At 52.6% G+C, this 20,150-nt stretch overlaps 5 protein-coding genes across 5 annotated transcripts; 4 read left to right on the top strand and 1 right to left on the bottom strand.

Annotated features, from left to right (window-relative positions):
- Positions 1-4,587: 4,587 nt before the first annotated feature.
- Positions 4,588-6,274, top strand: HER10_EVM0007417 (rhamnogalacturonase; the record flags this gene model as incomplete). The annotated part of the gene is made up of 2 exons (XM_035476974.1): positions 4,588-6,186; positions 6,245-6,274. 2 exons carry the CDS (start codon positions 4,588-4,590, stop codon positions 6,272-6,274), a joined length of 1,629 nt encoding a protein of 542 aa, XP_035334112.1.
- A 1,822-nt stretch (positions 6,275-8,096) lies between these two features.
- HER10_EVM0001464 (uncharacterized protein) lies at positions 8,097-11,146 on the top strand. Its single transcript, XM_035471209.1, has 4 exons — positions 8,097-9,010; positions 9,070-9,696; positions 9,749-10,035; positions 10,097-11,146. Exons 1-4 carry the CDS (start codon positions 8,433-8,435, stop codon positions 10,888-10,890), a joined length of 2,286 nt encoding a protein of 761 aa, XP_035333727.1. The 5' UTR covers positions 8,097-8,432; the 3' UTR covers positions 10,891-11,146.
- A 366-nt stretch (positions 11,147-11,512) lies between these two features.
- HER10_EVM0002737 (uncharacterized protein) lies at positions 11,513-13,761 on the top strand (the record flags this gene model as incomplete). The annotated part of the gene is made up of 9 exons (XM_035472437.1): positions 11,513-11,779; positions 11,926-12,249; positions 12,302-12,385; positions 12,436-12,561; positions 12,610-13,039; positions 13,102-13,239; positions 13,303-13,461; positions 13,520-13,616; positions 13,670-13,761. Exons 1-9 carry the CDS (start codon positions 11,691-11,693, stop codon positions 13,759-13,761), a joined length of 1,539 nt encoding a protein of 512 aa, XP_035333810.1. The 5' UTR covers positions 11,513-11,690.
- A 508-nt stretch (positions 13,762-14,269) lies between these two features.
- HER10_EVM0010830 (carbohydrate-binding cytochrome b562) lies at positions 14,270-16,297 on the bottom strand (the record flags this gene model as incomplete). Its single annotated transcript, XM_035480278.1, has 4 exons — positions 14,270-14,800; positions 14,882-14,986; positions 15,056-16,174; positions 16,227-16,297. The coding sequence occupies 4 exons, from the start codon at positions 16,295-16,297 to the stop codon at positions 14,311-14,313; spliced, it is 1,785 nt and encodes a 594-aa protein (XP_035334367.1). The 3' UTR covers positions 14,270-14,310.
- A 1,669-nt stretch (positions 16,298-17,966) lies between these two features.
- On the top strand, positions 17,967-20,143 carry HER10_EVM0006805 (L-galactose dehydrogenase). Its single transcript, XM_035476380.1, has one exon. The coding sequence runs from the start codon at positions 18,882-18,884 to the stop codon at positions 20,061-20,063; it is 1,182 nt and encodes a 393-aa protein (XP_035334075.1). The 5' UTR covers positions 17,967-18,881; the 3' UTR covers positions 20,064-20,143.
- The last annotated feature ends 7 nt before the right edge of the window (positions 20,144-20,150 follow it).

Genomic DNA, 20,150 nt, shown 5'->3' with positions numbered 1-20,150 from the left:
TCCACGTTCGTTAGGCCACCCTTCAATTTCATCCATCCATAAGATATCACCCAGTTCATCAATTCAGCGATGTATATGACCTATGACATCGTCACTCAGCATTCGAATTGATCAACGAGGGTTATTGTCAGACTGGCAGAGGGGTGCCGGGTCGTAAAAAATCTGGGATTCCAGCCGGCTTGAAGAATAACAAACTTCCACAGCTCTGCTAGCTTCTGCGAGCTCCTTCAAACCCCTCAATCGCAGCCTACCAACACTGTGGCTCAATCAGCTTGTGCCTAGTCTGTAGCATCGGGACCCCGAATAGTCAATAGGCCAGACTAGCTTGTGCTTAGGTCCTCTACATGGGTAGGTCGGCACTTCTAGGATTTGTCACAACCACGACTGGCTTCAATTTCGTTGGTATGCCTGCTCAGACTGATTCCCTTCTACACAATCCACCTATGTTCTCAGAGTTGCCGCATTAGGGACAGTCGGGCCACGGATACTTGGTTCAATGAAAAATGATATGGTGCCAGCGTGGGAATCAACAAATACGGATTGATGTGCCCGATTTGCACTCCATCCACTTTATTCAAAAGTACATGTAAGTGTTCCAGACGTTGTGCACCTGCAGAAACAGTGACATTCTTTCCCGATAGGAAAATGAATGAAGAAGCTAACAAGAAGATCCCTCGCGATGAGGACCGTCCATCGAGCGAGCTCGTTACGTGAAACGTTACTCAGACTTACTCCAGTCGATCGACAGAAATCTGGCGGCAATGGATTGGCTACCTAGGGTAGGGCGTCTAGGCATAGGTAAGAGAATTGTAAGCAGTCTCCTTGCCTGCCCAAGGCAGGTACCTGTTGGAAGCTCATGGAGAGCCTCTGGAACATTTTTGCCTAGGACGCTGAGAACATTTGACAGCACGCATGGATCGAAAGCAAAGGTTCATAATGGTTCAAGAACGAATGAGACTCGGGTGAGAAAGTTGGGTGTATTTGCCCGACGACCAATTACACTGGTTCCGCGACACGATTTATGTGAAGCTATCCTCGTGGCGTTAGAGGTACATGCAGCGATAAGACCGTGCGGACGCTACGCATCCTGACGCCATGACAAACGCCTTCCAGTAGCCAGATGGATTGGGGCAAGTATTATATCCGGGGCAGGTAGAACGGTAGGCCTTGATAGTTACGCCGAGGCAAATCGCAATTCCAAAGATGATCCTAAAGATAGGGGACGCCGCAATGATAAGATTTCATCACTAAGCTGTCCAATACTGGCACATTGTGCACTGCCAACGCGCGGCTTGACTCTGTACCGAGGGTGCAGCGCACAATACGGATCAGCTGTCAAGACGGTCTCACTTGTTGAGCATATAAAGCTGTCCAAGTCAGTAGGAAGGAACTACCGAAGACTTGCTCATTAGAAAAGGAGATGGCGAGCTTGCCTGCCTTAGGTAAGGTACTGCACACAGCTCTGGCATAGACGTGTCAAGTCCTAAACCCGGCATTTCCCAAGTTTCCAAGGTCTCGCGAACAAAGATATCGCACTCAGGCACTGTGTCGACGAACTCTGAGCAAGAGGGAGAATGATGTGGATTTGGAAGAATGAGTGATATGGATAAGAGTCATAGCATGAATGAAACAAGAAAAAGACAGCAAGGCAGAATGACCTCAACTGACTAAGGTAGTGAGGAAAACAGTCCATCCACTCAATCACGGAAATTAACGCCCGACCGGAGACTAATATCTGATTAAGTTCACCAGTGCATTCAATGACCCAAGTTCAAGCCTGGCCTAGGTAAGGTAGTCAGCACGACCAAGGCGTATCGGCTAGGTCGGGGGCTCTCAGCAAGACTAGGTAATGTCTTTGATGCTTTGAAATAACATCAGGAACTAGACCGCGGCTTGCGCAACCGGTGTTTCTGATGGCCGCCGGCATTCAAGAATGAAAGAAGTGAAGTATCCACGGCATGGTTTATACCCTTAACCTTTGCGAATATCGACTCATGCTATTTGACACTCGAGTGCCATTCGGAGAGCAAATTTGCGGCAAAGAAAAGCAATCTGCGACACTCCTACATGCAAAGACAACATCGGTAAGAGACGAAGAAACAGGAGCGAATGCTTGGATTCGGGAACTGTAAGTGTAGCGGCTGTGGCGCGGTTAAGGTAATAGTGGCAGTCTGATTTCGGTAGACAATGACCGTTCGAGGACCTGTTCTGCAGAATAAACAGCCAAACGGGGTCTTGACAGTATTAGTCGAAGTCGAGATGCAAGTGAAATTGCAAAGGGTTGGTGGATGAGTTTGCGGGTTGTCATCCTGTCGGGGGATGGCCGACCTGATGAGCGGAGGGTCGAGTCCGTGGCTATGGCTAGAGAAACAGTACGTACTGCCTATGACTAAGGTAAGGTACCCAGGAACCAGACTAGTCCCATAAGAGTGACGGGCTTTTAAAAAAAAGTGGCGCAGATGATGCGATATGCGATTTGGTGGATCTGATAGGAGCGCCACAAACGATTGGACGGATTAAGCTTAGCGGGAACCCTAGCTAGCCAAGGGTACGTATCTCGCCATCTACCCTTGTCTCCACGTGATGTCAGATGAGCACGGAGGCTCGGCAGCGGGTCTTTTGGCCCCCTGCAGGCCTCCTGGACTCTTGGAGCAATTCCCGCAATTCTCGTCTTTCCGTCTCATTTCTGCCCTCATTTTGTCTGCCCACCCTGTGTATCCGTAGAATGCTGACGGGGGACATCACCACTACTCCATACAACCTAAGTACACCAAACTCGTTGAGCCCCCCCAATACTCCGACTTCCATGCCCGATTCATCTCTGATTCTTTGGAGCCATTGCTGCCCACCTTCCGAACAGAGCCAAGAGGTCCTTGCGTCGACACGGCGATTTTCAACCCACAACGCCCACTCTGTCGATTAGCTCTCCCCCCTGGGAACCTCGGGCAAATAAGCGGATTTTGGGCTTCTCTCTACCGAGTACGGAGGGCAGACCCTGTCACTGAGTCTGTTGAACGTCGAACATTATACAATAGGTAACCACATTGACAGGGCATCGTGCCCAGCACTGAGGAATGAAGAGCCACTGTCGAGTTTCAAATGGCTCACTGTGCCATTCGGCTCGTTGTCGCCGCCGGAACCTTGCGAAGGCGAGATGGACTCTGTCCCCCCGTACGTTTAAAATCTTAAAATCAACAATCTCACGAACCACGCATGGATTGCGCGTCTTGCCAACCTCATATACGAGCTCCCTTGCCGGTCTACCGCCTCGTCAATCTCTTAAGCTTCATGCGAAGTTACATTCACATGTCTGCGGAACTCAACATTGCTCAAAGCTGAGCAGCAATCATAACCCGAGGTCAAGTCTCCGCAATTCATCTGCCGTCTCTGCAGCACCGAGTCAACAGCTTAGCTGCACGTTGTGCCGGTGCGAATCTGGGGTAGACCGTAGAATGCCCCGAGATTCCGGGACTTACAGCGCCTTGCCTGCTGCTGGTTCGTCTGGTCTTTTGCTTTCATGTCCATGGCGAACGCTAAAGTAACTTATGCAACGGGTCTGCCGTTCGTCTGAACATTCTTCCTCTTTCCTGGCTCACTCGGGCATATTGCAGCGGACTGCCCCCGGCAATGTCTCCTTTTGTCCTGCGGACCAATTTCACCGTCAGCCCTTCATCTCCTCAACTGGTCATCCCCTCACCTTGACAATACAGATGACCGAGGAGACAATCCGCCGACAGCCCGCCAGAGGAGCACTTCCCATGTTGTCCAACTAACGGCAGGGTGTTGACACCAAAGTAAAGTACCTTAAGCTAAATTCTCCTCGGTTGAGTTGCCTGCCTTTAGCTTCTCGCAAGCTTCCTTGAGCTTTGGAATAGTTATGAACTTCCCCGCAATCATCACACTCTCCGTGCCATCATTGTTGCGAGCGCGAGCAGCTAGGAGTTGCAAATGCCACTGTAACCTCGAATGCTTATTTCCAGATCCGCCATCCAATCGAGCAAAGATCAGAGACAACGTTCTTATGTAAATCCTACGGCACACGGCTGCAGCGGGTTCCTGCCAAGTCGTCCGCAATTCCCATCAATCATGCCTTTTCCCTGCTCTTCCTCCCCCCGTCCGGAGCGGGACTTGGGCAAACCCTGGTTTCTCGAGCCCTGTCCCTCACCCTTTCCGCTTCACCCTTCGTGATCTATCTCGCGCAGCCACGGCGAGGAAGCCCTGGTCGCCGGCCCATGAAACAATCATTCCGCCAATCAACAAGCTGTTGCAATTTATCGAGAGCCCTTGCAAGAGGTAACCTCTCCGGCGGACGCCCGCTCTTGGAAGTTGGAATCCCGCGAAAGAGACCAAGGGGCCTTCAGCACTGAGCATGGCGAGGATTTGTCCCGGCCTCCCAAGATGTGCGCTGGCCGGGTGCCAAGCGCCAAGTCCAGACGAACTGTTCTTGACTTTATAACAAAGTCGATCACCCTCGTTCTAGAAACCCAGGAGGAGGCTCTCTTGTCCTATGACTGCTTGACCTTATTCCAACTTCGTCCTCTCACTCTCTCTAGTTCGCCAGGCAAGGGCAGCCCCTTTACAGCCAAAATGGCGTCGAACACTCTTCTTCAGGTTTTCTTCTTCACCATCCTTTCCTTCGCCTCCTCTGCTTTGGCCGCCTTCGGCGTTACCACCTCGGGTAGCAACTTCGTTGTCGATGCCGGCTCATCCAACACTCTCGTCTTCCAAGTTTCCAAGTCCAGCTGTGATATCAACTCCATCAAGTACCGTGGCAATGAGCTCCAGTATGCCAGCAAGGGCAGCCACATCAGCTCTGGTCTCGGAACCGCCACCGTCGAGGCTACCACCATCACAGCCAGCACCGGTAAGGTCATCAAGGTGACCTGCACTACCTCGACTCTTACGCACTACCTCATTGTCAAAGAGGGTGAGGCCAACATCTACATGGCGACCTACATCACCGCAGAGCCAGACATTGGTGAGCTTCGCTGGATCTCGCGTCTGAACAAGGACACCCTCCCCAGCGAATACCCCTTCGGTGTTGTTTCCACCACCGCCGGCTCCAGCTCCACCGTCGAGGGCTCCGATGTCTTCGTCGTCAGTGGCCAGACCCGATCCAAGTTCTACTCCAGCGAGCGCTTCATCGATGACAAGGTCCGCTGTGTCTACGGTACCAGCCCCGAGGAGATCCACGTATGCGTCTCCGTCGAGCCCAAGACCGGTTTCGAGCTCTCCTCCGGCGGCCCCTTCTTCCGCGACATCAACACCAACAACGCTGGTGACTCTACCAACCTGTACAACTACATGAACAGCAATCACGCCCAGACCGAGGCCTACCGTATGGGTCTGCACGGCCCTTATGTCCAGTCCTTCTCCCGCTCCGGCATCCCCAAGAACACCGACTTCAACTACGACTTCTTCAGCGAGCTCAGCCTCAAGGGTTACGTCGCTGCCTCCGGCCGCGGCACCGTCTCCGGTACCGCTTCGGGCATCACCGGCAGCTTCCAGCGTGTTGTCCACTGGTACAACGCCAACGCCCAGTACTGGACCTACGCCTCGTCCACCGGCGCCTTTACCTCCCCTCTTATGAAGCCCGGCACCTACACCATGGTCCTCTACCAGACCGAGTTCAAGGTGGCCACCAGCTCCGTCACCGTCTCCGCCGGCAAGACCACCACTGCCAACATCGCCAGCACCCTCGCTGCCCGCACCACCCTCTGGAAGATTGGCGAGTACGATGGCCAGCCTACCGGCTTCCGCAACGCCGACAAGCAGCTCCGCATGCACCCCTCTGACAGCCGCATGAGCAGCTGGGGTCCCCTTACCTACACCGTCGGCACATCTGCCGTCGGTGACTTCCCTATGGCCATCTTCACCGCCGTCAACAACCCCGTCACCATCAAGTTCAACCTCGCTTCCGCCCCTGGCGCTGCCACCCTCCGCATCGCCACCACCCTTGCCTTTGCCAGTGGCCGCCCCCAGGCCAAGGTGAACAGCTGGACCGGCCCGGCCCCTGCTGCGCCCACCAAGATTGACTCTCGGGGCGTTACTCGTGGTGCGTACCGCGGCCTCGGCGAGGTCTACGACGTCAGCATCCCTGCCGGCACCCTCGTTTCAGGAGCCAATACCATCACCATCAATGTCATCTCCGGCAGCAGTGGTGACACTTACCTGAGCCCCAGCGTCGTAAGTTTTCGCTGGAGATTGTTCGGATTATAAATATCTATGCTAACTCATGTCCTAGATTTTCGACACCGTTGAGCTTTTCCAGTAAATGCATGCTGGTTCACATCCGGTATCAAATGCCTACGTGTTCCTGCTCGAGACACAGCAGAGTAGGCATTGCATCCGAGATGGAGTTGAAATGCGTAAAAAAACACTTCCTTTGAGTCTTCGCCGTATATATTGGACCTTTGGTCAATAGCACATATGCTTTCATCGTACATAATTCTGCAAATAGCAGTCTACATACCCGGGTGAGGTGGCCTGCCATCTCACCAGTCAAGATAATTCTATCGTCTTGCCCTGCATCAAGAACCTTCATTGCGTCTCCGAAGTGACACAGCATAACCCAAAACAAGCCCAACGCTCCCATACTTTCACTACCATTAGCGGACCCGCGGGAATCATCCTCTTTTGATCCTCCACGCCTTTGTACATGCATTGCAATCGAGATGCTTGTTGGGGAGATCGAGTGAGCGAGCAGTAATACAGTATCGTACAATCTCTTGACTTCCTTCACTCGTTTTTCATTTATTGAATGTCCGTGGCCGCTGCTTCGCTTGTTGTAACAGGCTGTCGAGGTCTGATTGCATGAGGTCGTTGTAAGTCGTGCGGGGAGTGCCGGTTCTTTGGCTCAATGGTGTCCAGGAAGATGACTCGACCATGAAACGATCGACACTATAGGGAGCGGCACGGGAAGATCTGTCGATATTGCATTGTCAGTGCGGTTGCTCAAAGGCAGAATATTGATGTGTTTCATACCCGGTGGGATACTCTGCTAGGCTCTGGCTTGAGCTGGCTTTAGAGTGTGACATGTTCGTTAGACTATTTTTCTCGAGAGTTCCAAGCTTTGTGCTCGGTTCGGATCGACTCTGGGGTAGCGGTCGGCCGATTTTGGAGAGAAAAGTACAGGCCTCGGTTTGGTCACGATGCAATGGCTTTGGTGGTTAAGTTGAAAATTATCCGGAGTTAGATTGCGCGATTACGCCTTCCTATCGCTTGCGAATTGAAGGGCCAATGTTGCCCTCATGACCTTCATCTTACCATCCCGCTCTTATAATAACACCATTATGAATTAGTGAGGCTCAATTCCATACCCAAAAACCAGAGAGGCTCGAAGGAGGTTGATTTAGCATCTTATCGATATTAGCTCCGCTTCTGACATTGAGTAGACGATACACTCCGCATGCGCAATGGACCAACTGTTGCCATTATCCAATGGCAGGGCGAATCCGAAAGACCGGCGGCCGGCCTGCGACGGGGCAACCAGAGAGCCCTGGCCGATCTAATCTCAACTGAAGCTGGAACGCTTCAGGTCCAGACGAGTGTCGACATCCACCAAGTCGCGATGGCGTGCATTAATGGAGTCGCAATGTTGGACAGACGTGATCCTCATAGGGCTGATTACCAGTTCTGGCAGTCGAACAGGCGCACTGACGGTGCCAGTGCTGGGATATATCGGACGCCTGGGTCGGCGCCCGGAGACGAAGCATGCTGATCTCGTTCGTGGCTGTTAGGGAAATACCATGTATCGTGGGACCGTTACAACCGAGACCAGGTTTATCATGAGTATATCCCTAACAGGACACACTGGCAGAAACATTGTTTCTGCCTGCCCGCCACTGTCAGAGAAGCAGAACGGCACCGGCCACGAGCAAATCAGAGGTCCAGTTCTTCTTAAGGGGGTATGCTGGCCTGCAGCAAGCTGCGCGCCAGAAATAGGGGAGGCATCCTCGTCCGTCACGGCCGCATTGTCCAATGATAGAAACTTGTTTCTTGCGCCAACGACGGTCGTGGTCATGATCCAATCACAGTCTCCAGCTGAGCCCACCCTTGTTATGCTGAGATGGTTCGCATTCTAAGTACTCCGCATAGTTTGGGGGGCTGAGTCTGGAGGCAACAGCATGACCGAGGGGGAATTACCCTTCTTCGAGTGTCGCATCCCAAGACTCAATTGCATTCGCTTTTCTGTCTTCTTTCATCACTCTCGTTAATGATTTTCAGTGCCTTATTCTCATCGCCATCATAACGACAAGTGACGGACGGGTTTCGAGAAGGGAATTCTCGAGCAAGGGCAGCCGGAAAACTGAATGCCAAGGCCAACCCAGTACATCGGGTACAAGTGTCATTCCGGGCTCAGCTTTCACTGAAGACGCGTCAGCACTTCAGAATCAGCGATATTTCGAGCAGATAAAAGAGTATCAGTCACGATGAGCGACGAGCAGTCGTTCACGGTCGAGATCCCGATCCGACCTCGGGAGCCACGTCACCGGGATTCGACCTTTGCCTCGCATGCCAAAATCGAGGAAGTAGTTCACTCACCACCATTTGAACACCACTTTCGCCTGTCGCAACCTGTGCACCACCAGCAAAAATGCCCCGAGGGCCTGAAGATCATCTCAGGTGTCTATGGGAAGACATTTCGTGACCGGTCGCCGACCTCATCGACCATGAGCTCGACTCATATCCCCGACTCAGCGACGACATGTTCAATGCCCATGTCTCCCACCTCATCGACCTTTACAAGGGCTACGACTCCTGATATTGATGGCCCTGAGCGCTTACCGACACCGTTTCTTGCGTCGCGTTCCGGTACGAGCGGGCATCGTTACAGAGAATCATGCGACTCGGGATCGACGTTCGTGGACTCCATCATGGGCGAGAGGTTTCCGGCGTATCCGGAATCCATCGGCGCGGGTCACAAAGAGGATCCACTGCCGCGGATGGACATCATCGAGCCGGATGAAGATGAGCAAACTGACTTGCCTCACACGGCGGGCACCCCAAGGTAAATTATGGTCCGCGAGAGCAGTGCTATTCCACATACGATACTTATGCCAAAGATAGGCCGCCGTCGCCGGACGAAACGCCCGAGTCACCCCGCGAAGAGCGGGTGCCACCCCGGCCCCTCAATGAAAGGATGAGCTTTGACTCCGGCTCCGATCGTCTCTCGCGTGCATGGGAGCCCATCACCCCAACACCCATTGACTTCTCTAATGAAGAAGCCGATGCGGTTCTCGACTATGTCTTGCAGGTTACTTACGGTGTGGAGCTGGAAGAGGTTACCATGCCACCCGCCTTCCTCCGCCATTTCGTCTTCAGATTTATCCAAGACATCGGAAGATTTGCATTCAATGGATTCCCCGCCGGAACACAACTAACCCACACTCAATCCACGTCGTCTAATGGCTCTCTGCCTCTAGCTCGGAGATCAGGGTCAGGTCGAGGGTCTCAAAACGGCAAGCGCAAGAAGGGCGACACCGGCCGTGCAGATGGTGATGATGATGGCGATGACTTGACGGATGACGATGGAGACTCAAGCATGCCGTTCAAGAGGGCCAGACAAACACCACGAGAGGCAGAGGGAGACCTTCGACTGAGCTGTCCGTTTCGCAAGAGGAACCCCCATAGGTTCAACGTGAGAGAGCACCACTCGTGTGCAATGACTTACTTCCCCAAGTTTGCCGAGCTGAGGTGAGTACCCGACACTTGGAAAGCTCACGAGCTGTGCTCTAACGCTTGCTAGGCAACACATCGTCAAGCAACACAAGCGCAACGACCCTTCATCCTTCATGTGCGACCGCTGCAACCGAGACTTTCCCAGCAAGAAGGATCTCAGGGATCACCAGCGTCTACCAAAGGAGCAGATGTGTGACGTTTCCGACCACGACCCAGAGTCCGGCATCGACGGCCCTACAATGACGAAGCTTCTCAGTAGGAAGCGAGCCAGTGGCATGAGCACAGAGGTCCAATGGAAGGAGATCTGGAACCTGTTGTTCCCTGACGACGATGACTACAGGGTTCAGCCTTTCGGTATGCCATATACTCCCGTCCAACACAGTTTTTCCAACCCCAAGGTACTAACGCCGACTAGACTTCTGCCCCGTAATCGAGCATTTCGAGTTGCAGAACCAGTTCATGAACAGTCTGAAAGACGTCGAGGATAGCCTGCGAAACAAGGGCATGACTCCCCAAGCGTTGGAGACCATCGGGAACATCTATCGCAATCAGTTCATCCAGGTCATTGAACAGTGCATCGCCAACGCACAGAACATGCCCTATTCGAACCGAAGTAACCGAAAGAATGAGCCATCACCGTCCCGCCTCCTGGCCCCACGCCACTTGACTCGCAATGTCCCTCGTCCAGACTCAGGTGTAGACGTCGACGAGGGTTCGGAAGATGGCCAGTCTGTCGCCATCTTCCCTGGAGGCGGATTCGACGGGCAAGGTATGCTCGCCCACTCCGACAGTGTTCGAACAGTCAGAAGGGCGTCATCAACCCCGGAAGAGTTCAGAGGCTCTATTCCGCCCAGGACGCTGCAGCCCCTGATAGAACAGCAGCTGCCGGCATCCGACTTTGGTCTCGGAGGCTCTCCCCCAGTGCAGAAGCAGTCACCGTCGCAGCAGCAATTGTCTCAGCAGCCGCCAATGTTAGACCAACAGGCGGAGCTCATGCCAATGGCAAATGGGATGACGCCGGAGATGGCCGCTCAACTCTGGGGCTACCATGATGGCACCATGGTGCCGACATCAGGGCCATCACCCAGCAATATGAGCATGTATGCGCCAGTAATTGACGCCAATGGGCAACCGCAATTCCTTGACTGGAACTCGGGACTGCAGGATCATAATGGGATGTACGACTTCTCGGGGTATGTGCCTCGATAGAGCGTGTGTTTGCAAGAAGGGAAGGCCACGTTGTAACATTAATGTATGAATGATGGATACGCTATAAGCGGCCATCCGCCGCCATGACTTCGGATGAGAACCGCTGTTGGGGCAACAGCTGGCTGTAGCATCGGTGGCGGTACATAATCTTGAGGCCTTAAGTGGTTTACACCTGATCCAAGGAGTCCCTGTTTGAGATCGGCAAAACGCTCAGGTCAGAATAACTAAGTAGATAATAATGTAGTAGACTTTTCGCTCTCATGATCATGGCGCATAGAGTGTGCGGCTACGCTCTACCTCCAAGAGCGGATATCGATCAGCTGAAGAGGGGCAGCTTCCCCATGGGGTTGGTGGTCTCAACCGTCCCCAAATGTTTCATTGATTCAACCTTTGCTCTCTATGTCAAACGGAATCACAGCACTTGTGCTGATCAGGAGGACTATTCTTCAGGAAATTCACCAAGAACTCAAGCAGCACAAGATATTGTCTTTGAAAAGGTAGAATTCAGTTAGCGGGTGGTTCATGAACGTGTCTTACATAATCACGAGATGATCCAACCCGTCTCGGCCAAACGACCCCGCGCTTCATCTTGGAATTGCATAATGTCTTAAGTAGCCGTCCAGCTTCATCTCCCCGCTTCAAATTGTTTTGAAACTACATTGAAGGTTGTCAGCAAAGGCCCTCCTCAATACTGACAAGCCATCGATAACAACTCCTTGCCGCAAGGCGCACCTCCCGCCGGCTGTGCCCGCCCGCTGCTTACCCCTCTAACCGCGTCTCCAAAGTTTACGCCCATCAATATGGCCTGGCTTAGTGCTTCATTCCCCGCTGGCGAGTCCCGTCTCTATTTTCTCTGCATCTTTTTCGGCATTGGCGCGTCTGTCTGGGGGTAAGTTCGCCCTCCACTCCACCTAGCCAACTAAATATGGCGAGCCATCGACGACACAACATGTCGTTGGGTTTTTTAAACAGCACCGTGACCCTAAGCCATCTAATGGTTCGAAGAGCTTAATGGATCCTAATTACTCAATACAGATACAACATTGGCATACTGTCTTCAGTGATAGTCAGTTCAGGCTGGCGCGAAGCTCTACATCAGCCAACACGCGCCTTGATCGGAACCGTAGTCAGCGTCTACTACACTGGAACCTTCATCAGTTATCTCTGCATTTCTCATCCGATCACTGACTGGCTTGGTCGTCGGTATGCCGCCTTGTCGGGAACAGCTTTCGTTTGCCTTGGCGCCATACTGCAAGCCACAAGTGGTGGCAGTACAGCTCGCGGCACCATGCTTGCTGGAAGACTCATCAGTGGCGTTGGAGTTGCCGTCGTGTCTACTTCAGTGCCGTTATACCAAGCGTAAGAGGTTCTGAGCCCATTTTCTATGCGTAGGCGCTGATCGCTTTCCTAGTGAGATATCGCCGGCACACAAGCGCGGCCATTTTGTAACGTTGAACCACGTCGGCTTCATCGCTGGCATAGCGCTGGGCTTCTGGTGAGCTAAATCAATGTCGCCTCCGTCTGAGAAACATCTAACGATGACAGGGTTGGATATTTCATGAGATTCTGGTCCTCCGATGCAGGCCTTTTCTATGGCTGGAGATTGACTATCCTCTTGGAGATAATCCCCGCAATGATATTTGGGCTCGGGTTGCCTTGGGTCCCCGAAACGTCAGTACTCCAATGCAAAGAAGACTATTTGTACTAACACTGAAAAAGTCCCCGCTGGCTCGTCGAACATGGAAGGAAAGACCAGGCACGTTCGACACTTCGCTGGCTCCGTGAGGGAAGCTTCGACGACGATGAAATTGAGCATGAATTCTCAGCCATCATCAAGAGCGTCGACGAGTACCATCAATCCGGCAGCAACTGGCTTTCTTTGTTCCGACAAAAGCCACTGTTTAATCGTCTCTGGCGAGCTACCCTGCTACAATTCATGGCTTCAAGTTGTGGTGCTACTGCCATTAAATACTTCCTCCCATGGCTACTGGAGCAACATGGCATATTCTCCCATACTGCGTTGCTAATCAGCGCTACTGAATCAACGGTCAAGATAGGTTTCACGGTTCTCGAGATGTTTATCATTGATCGGTTCGGACGGAGGAAATGCCTCGTTGCTGGTTGTATCATCATGGCTTTCTCGCTGCTGGTAGGTGAAAGGTTACGGGAACCCGTACGTAAGAACTGGAAATGCTGATCAGCTTCTCTCAGATCAATGGAGCCGTGCCTCTTCTAGATCCTCAGCGAAAAAGCCCAGCCACCGACATAATATGCGTGGCCTTCATCTTTGTATATGTCATTGGCTTCTCTTTGGGATTTGGACCAACGGCATGGGTCTACAATACAGAGGTACCTCTTGATGATGCCCTCTTCCGTTTCTTGAGGCAATCACTGATGTCGACGTGACTATAGATCTTTCCCACCTCTGTACGAGCCCGAGGCTTGAATTTCGCCTCCGCTGGTGCCTCCGTCGGTTCTTCTATCGTCACCATGGTGTGGTCTTCGGGCATCGGATATATGGGCAGTAACATCTACTTCATTTTCATGGTCGTAAACATTATCTGCATTCCGGTATGAAGACCTCGGGCTTATTGCCTATGAAATCCCTAGACGCTAACCAATGCTATAGGCCATATATGCGTTCTTTCCTGAGACCAAGGGTCGGGAGCTGGAGGACATGGACGCGCTCTTCGGTGCCATTGAAACACGACGGAGTGATTCCGATAGTATGTCGAACACCCCTTTCTTCCATCACTCTGATTGCCTGACCTATTCATAGACCTCTCTGAACATCTCTTGCAAGATGATGCTCTTTTTCGCGACTCCATAGAATCGGCGACTGGTACAAACAGAGAGCAGGATCGTGAATAAACTCAGACAATGATCTTGTCCCCGGATGACGGGAGACCACCTATGGTATTCCTTGTCATTCGAGTTTTGCATGCAGAAACATTGATCATGAGACTTTCATTCCTTGTTCATACTCGCTCAATATAAATCAAAATAAATAATGTATATCAACCAGTCGCACCAGCTTGAACCTATGTGGTACTATCGCAATCATATCTCTTATTTCAAATATGCTAATGGGCTACTCCACAGCCAACTTGGAGACTGTATGATTGGGTACATCGTATGCCAGAGTAGAAATTTATCTTTTTATCCAGATAGCCTCCTATGGAGATTCAGGCTGTTCATGAGAATAATGTATGATAACTTGGCGCTGGTCATCTCATCACTACGCCTCTTCGGCTGCGTGTGGTGAATGGTACGATGATCATAGCTTGAGTTCACACAGTCTGTGGATGAACACGAAGCAATGACATTTAGCATGTCACAGATGGACTTCAGTCATGGGATTGGTTATCTTGAAGTTGGTCTGCACGACTTTCCTTCTGCAAGCATTGAGTTGTACCTGTGTCAAGACTTGACGAGCATGAAGAGTTCACCCTCCGCGGTGTTGTCACTGGCCACAAACAACCTCGAGAATCCCTTGTCAAAGACAATGCCGGAAGGTCTAAAACAGGTCGACCCCGTGCAGCTTCCGACGTTTGTGCTCCAAAAGACATCAGTGTAACCAGTCTTAGAGTCTGGAGCGGCAACCGGATCATATACGCCATAAGTGAGCTGGGTGAACGGCACCACAGACACCTTGAATCCCGTGGCAGGTGACCTGTTCCACGAGCCATGCAGCGTGACGTACAGATTTTGGAACGCGCTGTCGAAAACGGCGCCTATGGGTGCACTATGTGCTTGGATCGAAAGTCTGGGTGCCACAGAGCGTTGAGTGCAAGTATCGTCGTTGAAGGTGCTGTTGGGAGCGACGACGAACTGCTGCCCGACCTTGAAGGTCTTGTCCTTGATGACGGACGGCTCCCAGACAGTGAAGCAGGTCGGGTACCCGGTACCACTGGTCGTTCGGTTGAGAAGGATCGCCAACTTGGACGAGTTGTGAGTTGTCTTGGATTATTTGACCGGAGAATATGGCGACTTACGGAAGTTCAGCTCTTCTGCTGGGTTGTCGTTGTGGATGTCGTAGCTCTGGCCGTTGACTGTGCGGGCGAAGTCGTCACCGCTGTTTTCCACTCCCCAAATCCTTGAACGATTACTACTGTCAGCTTACATGCGTCCACCGAAAAAACAAAGAAAGACAAGTTGGACGTACGCATTGTTCCCGTCCGCTGCAAGGGCTACTTCGTTGCGCAGGCCCCATCCGAGAAGCCACCCCTGGGAGGCGTATGTATAACCTCCGGATGGCACGCTGCGCATGTCAAATACTTTGACCATAGCACGTGCCACTGCCTTGTTGAGTGATTCATGGTCAAAATTGCTGTAAGAGCCTTGCTGGATGACGAGGAGATGCGGCGTTGCCGGCGGAATGACGAGGTTGCGCGTTGGGTGACCTCCCTGCTGCATTCCCTTGACGACAACAGTCTGCGCACTCACGCTTTGAGCTTTTGCGTCGTAGACATAAGACCATGCGGTTGTCATGGAGGTGACGTACAACGTCTTGCCATCAGGCGTCAAGCCGATGCCATGGTTTAGCGAGGGGTTGCTGATCAGGGTCTTTGTGGAAGAGATGCAGCCGTCGGCCCCAAAGGTGTGAGCCGTGACACCTTTGCCCGATTGTACGACGAGTAAATTGCCCTCGGAGTCGACAACCAATCCGCGGGGGCCTGTCAGAGATCCAGCAAGCTTAACGGCTTTCCAGCCATTCGCAGTCTGGTATCCGAACCTGAAGGCGCTGACGCCAGAGCACGAGTTGGGGACTGGAGGCACAGGGGCGCTGTATACGGTGGAGGACGATGTAGAAGTGGAACGCGGAGATGAGACAGTGGCCGTTACGCTACTGAGTGAAGCGCCTGTCCTGGTGACATTGGTCTTGGGAGTCGTGGTACTATGCAAAGTGGATGTCGACAAGGTGGTCAGCAGCGTCGTTTTGGTAACGGCGCTGGTGGGACGTTCGCCTTCAGAATTGCCCGCTGCCCAAGATTCAAAATTGACTGCCTGAGCCGGTTGGAAGTTGTGCATCCAGTGTCCTGCGCGCTCGTGGATGCCGAAAGTTGTGTCGTTGGCAGTCGGGTCATCAACTGGCACGCCAGAGTAAGCAAACGCCAAGTAGTTTTCTCCGTTGGGGTCCAAAGATGTTGGATCGTTTCCATATGGTGCCCAGTATGTACAGCCTCGGCATAGAGCTGTGGCGGAGTAATGCGTATCATTGACGACAGTGCCGGGGAGAACGGTGTACTCTGCATCTTCGTAAGGTGGAGGAGTGAAGTAGCCACTAGTAATTGTCAGTGATCAAGCGGTTTCCATGGAACGAATTGAGTTCTTACAATGCCATTCGAGAAGAGACGACCACGTCTTTGCCATTGACCCATACGATTGTTAAGGGATTGTATGTCATAGAGCCGCCCCAGGCTAAGGCAACCCATCCTACCTCGATGGGGGCAGTGATCTGAACAATGGCTTCATATGGTTGACCCGTCGCAGGCCCTTCAGGTATGGCTATGCCGTAAGTAATGCCGCCTGCATTGGTATAAGAAGCGAAGCAACGCCCTAGACTGTCGCAGTATGTTGACTGGTTTTGGGCGATGGCTACTGTCCTATGAATTAGTACAAGCCCCTAAGATACGAGTGGTAATCAAACCTACCAGAGTTAATGAGCGCCGCAGCACTGAGGGTAGTGGTAAACCAACGCATGATCTCTGCCGGCGGGTTCACTCTCTCGTCTTCAAATGGGACCTTGGTAATGGGAACATTATGATGAGGATGATGACTCTCTAGGAGCAGGTTTGGAGTCTTTAAGTGAAGTCCAGCCGATGGCTAACGCCAGCATTTGCCATAATCAACGGTGGTTCGGAGCAATCACCCATTCATCCATATCGACTTGCGTAGCGACGAAAGAGGAAGTCATGTCGTATGGAAATAGTAGACAGATATGAGACCAAACACTCCGGGTGCAACAACGTTGTCACAAAATATGGTACGAGAAGGGAGGGGAAGATGGTTGCCAATATGAAGATCCGAAAGCCATTTATTTGCCAAGGCGGATGAATGCTCTCGAGACACCGGTCATGTTTCTTTACCATAGAGGGGAAGACGGGTTGAAAACGAAGGCAGCCATATAGCGCCATTGGAAGATTGGAGCCCAAACGACATGAACAGCGACGATCTGATCACCGCGGGCAATCATTCAGGAGATGGAAGACACCGATGGGTGGAAAGTCGCCTACAGGCCTTACAGTAGGAGGGGCAGAAGGTAGGTATCGCCTCTTGAAAGAGTATCAAGTGATGGGTGAGAGATTCTAGCATAGATCCCAAGCAGACGCTTGTCTGGGAGTTCGAATTAGGTAGGCCACTGAGTAAACGGCGGGGGGTTAGATTCTCCAAAGGGGCGGCTGACCGGCTGATCAAAGTGCCGGACGAGGGATGGTGGACAGCCAATATGAGTCAGACTCATAGAGTAACATTGATGCCATGACTGTTGGATCGAGACAATAAAGTGATGCAGAACAAGTAGAGCCTGAAGAGAGCGAGGCTGTGGAGGGCCACTTGGGTGGTTGATAGGGAGAAATGATGAGTGAGGTACTGTATTTGGATCTCACTTGGCAGGATCTTCAGGCTAATTGCCGTCCAATGCGAGTAGGTCGGTTTGTAATTGATACCATGCGTTACCTGATAGAGTATTAGCCAAAATCTAAAAGAGTGTAGGCAATTCAAGATACCGCGATATGGTTACCCGAAGACTGATGGACTCGTCACTAGACGACGAGACCCGGGCAGAATGTGGAAACAAATTCGCGTTGCTAGAGACATTTCACTGTGCCAGGGTTTCCACGGAGTCAGCCGGTCAAATAGATACCACTGCCGTTGTTGACAGAAATCTAAAGAGAGAAAATTTTGAAAATATTGCAAATGGAAGATGTTGGGAGCTCTACGGATTACGTGTTGTGAGACTCATCGTGATTCCCTTACCTCAAGGTAGGTTGAGATGACCTTGAGATGAAGCACGATGAGAACCTGAGGTGCTAGTAATCGATAAGACTAGAGATAAGATAAGATACCTTGGGTAAGGCCCCTCTTGGCCTGCAGCCCTGCGAAGGAGCAGGTGCGGCAGGTGCTGGTGGCCTGTTGAGAATCAAGATCGAATTTACCCATCTTTTGTTTCCTGCAAAACCCCAGCGGTGCTTGTCTTCTTCCTCCATGATCCCCTCTACAAATTCAACCATTGTAATATTTCGGTCGTCCCAACCATCTTGCTCCAGATGCAGCAACTCTTTCCATTTGTCTTAGGTTCAGGTACCTACCTACCTCGGCCCTCACCGCAAACATGGTAGTCCCGACTCCCAGAAGCCCCAACACCCCAGCTTCCCCTCCAGAACCCCGCGCGTCACGCCGAGCCCCGCAATGTCACTGAAATGGCCGGTCTTCACGAAGCTCGTGGCATCTCCATGCAACTCGAGAAAGACGTATCAAATTGAATCTGTGGTTACTGAGATCGACCTCATAAGTTAGTATGCTACTTCCCAAAGTCTCTAGCTATGGTCATGGCCACGAAATCAAGCTACCCATCAACCAAGTCACCATACCATGAAGCTCATCTCAGCATTTTAGAGTTGAGCTCCGCGTCAGTCTATTCGGTCCTATCCGGAGCGACCAGAACAAGACCAGTCCGATTCCAGAAAGTCACCAAAGAGAAGGAAAAAAACAGACTCCCCCACCTTTCCGGCGGGGCAAATCGCATTCGGGGATTCAGGCACGCGGGGGGACCCTGACTATCAATCATTGACGTGCTCGACTCGATATCTAGTGAGCCGCCGGCCCTGAAGCCGGACCTTGTGCACCATTCGTCACGGCCAGCAACGATAGCTTTTGCAGCAGATCTCTACTAGCGAGTAGTGAATCGAAGCTACATGTCACCGATTCTCTATCGCATTGGAAGCTAAATCTCGGTTTCTATCTATAGAGCGCAGAATACCACCTCCGAAATGGCGGCCCCGCGCACAACCACAACCCGGCCGCTGTCCGCCGTCCTGCCGCCTCTGATCCTCGGCACCGCGACCTTCAACTACCAATACGTCTCGGACCCTTCGCGCATGCCCTCCGTCGACATCGTCTCCCGCTCCCTATCACTCGGCGTAAACGCATTCGACACTTCCCCATACTACGGGCCCTCCGAGACCATCCTCGGCGCCGCCCTACGCACCCTCTCACCGCCCCGCGACTCCTACTTCCTCGTCACAAAGGCTGGCCGCATCGCCCCGACCGAGTTCGACTACTCCCCGGCCTGGATCCGCGCTTCCGTCCTCCGCAGCCTCGAGCGTCTCAATACCACCTACCTAGACCTGGTCTACACCCACGACGCAGAATTCGTCACCCCCGACCAGGTCGTCGCCGCCGTCCGCGAGCTGCGTCGCCTCCGCGATGAGGGTTTAGTCCGTTACGTCGGTATCTGCGGCTATCCCGTTCCCGTCCTCTGCGAGCTTGCCGAAAAGATCCTTCGCGAAACGGGCGAACCCGTCGACGCTGTCCAATCCTTTTCGCACTTTTGCATCCAGAACGATACTCTCGGCAGCGACGCCATCCTCACACGATTGAGAGATGCCGGTGTCGGTGTCCTGACCAACGCGAGCATGCTGAGCATGGGTCTGCTCACCACCCGCGGCGTTGATGATGGGCCCATGGCGAGCTGGCATCCGGCTCCGAGTCCCCTGCGCAAGCTATGCAAGAGCCTGGTCGGAATCGCCGAGGGCGCGGGCGAAAAGATGGAAGAGCTCGCTCTGTATTGGGCCATGGCGAATTGGGCTCGCGTAGGAAGTGCCTTTGGCAGCGAGCTGTTGCCGCCCACGTATAACGGCCCTGCCAAGGTTGGTGTCAGCGTCATGGGTGTCACGTCCGTGTCGGAACTGGAAGAGACGTTCCTTGCCTGGCAGGGCATGATGAGCGAGCTTGCGGCCCAGAATGACCAGTCAAATCCCGCCGGTCCCCAAGCCAGTCGACTTGATAAGATTCAGCGTTTGGTCACGGAACAAATGTGGCCGGCCTTGGGCGAATGGCGGAATTACAGCTGGGCCAGTCCTGGCGAAGATTTCGTCAACCAACCTTCCGTCGCCGCCATCGATGCTGCCCTCCCTGCTGTCGCTCCCGCCGCCGCCGAGCCACACTTGTAACCCTGGGCAGGAACCCATTTCTTTGCAAGCAAGCTGGGCACAGGAGGTCAAATTTTCCAAAAAATCAAGTAAGAAACGAGGGCGAAA

Source organism: Colletotrichum scovillei (assembly GCF_011075155.1).
Source record: "Colletotrichum scovillei strain TJNH1 chromosome Unknown Contig00005, whole genome shotgun sequence".
NCBI classification, from domain to species: domain Eukaryota; kingdom Fungi; phylum Ascomycota; class Sordariomycetes; order Glomerellales; family Glomerellaceae; genus Colletotrichum; species Colletotrichum scovillei.
The sequence above is the reverse complement of the archived record's forward strand: the minus strand, read 5'-3'. Positions and strand labels throughout refer to the sequence as shown.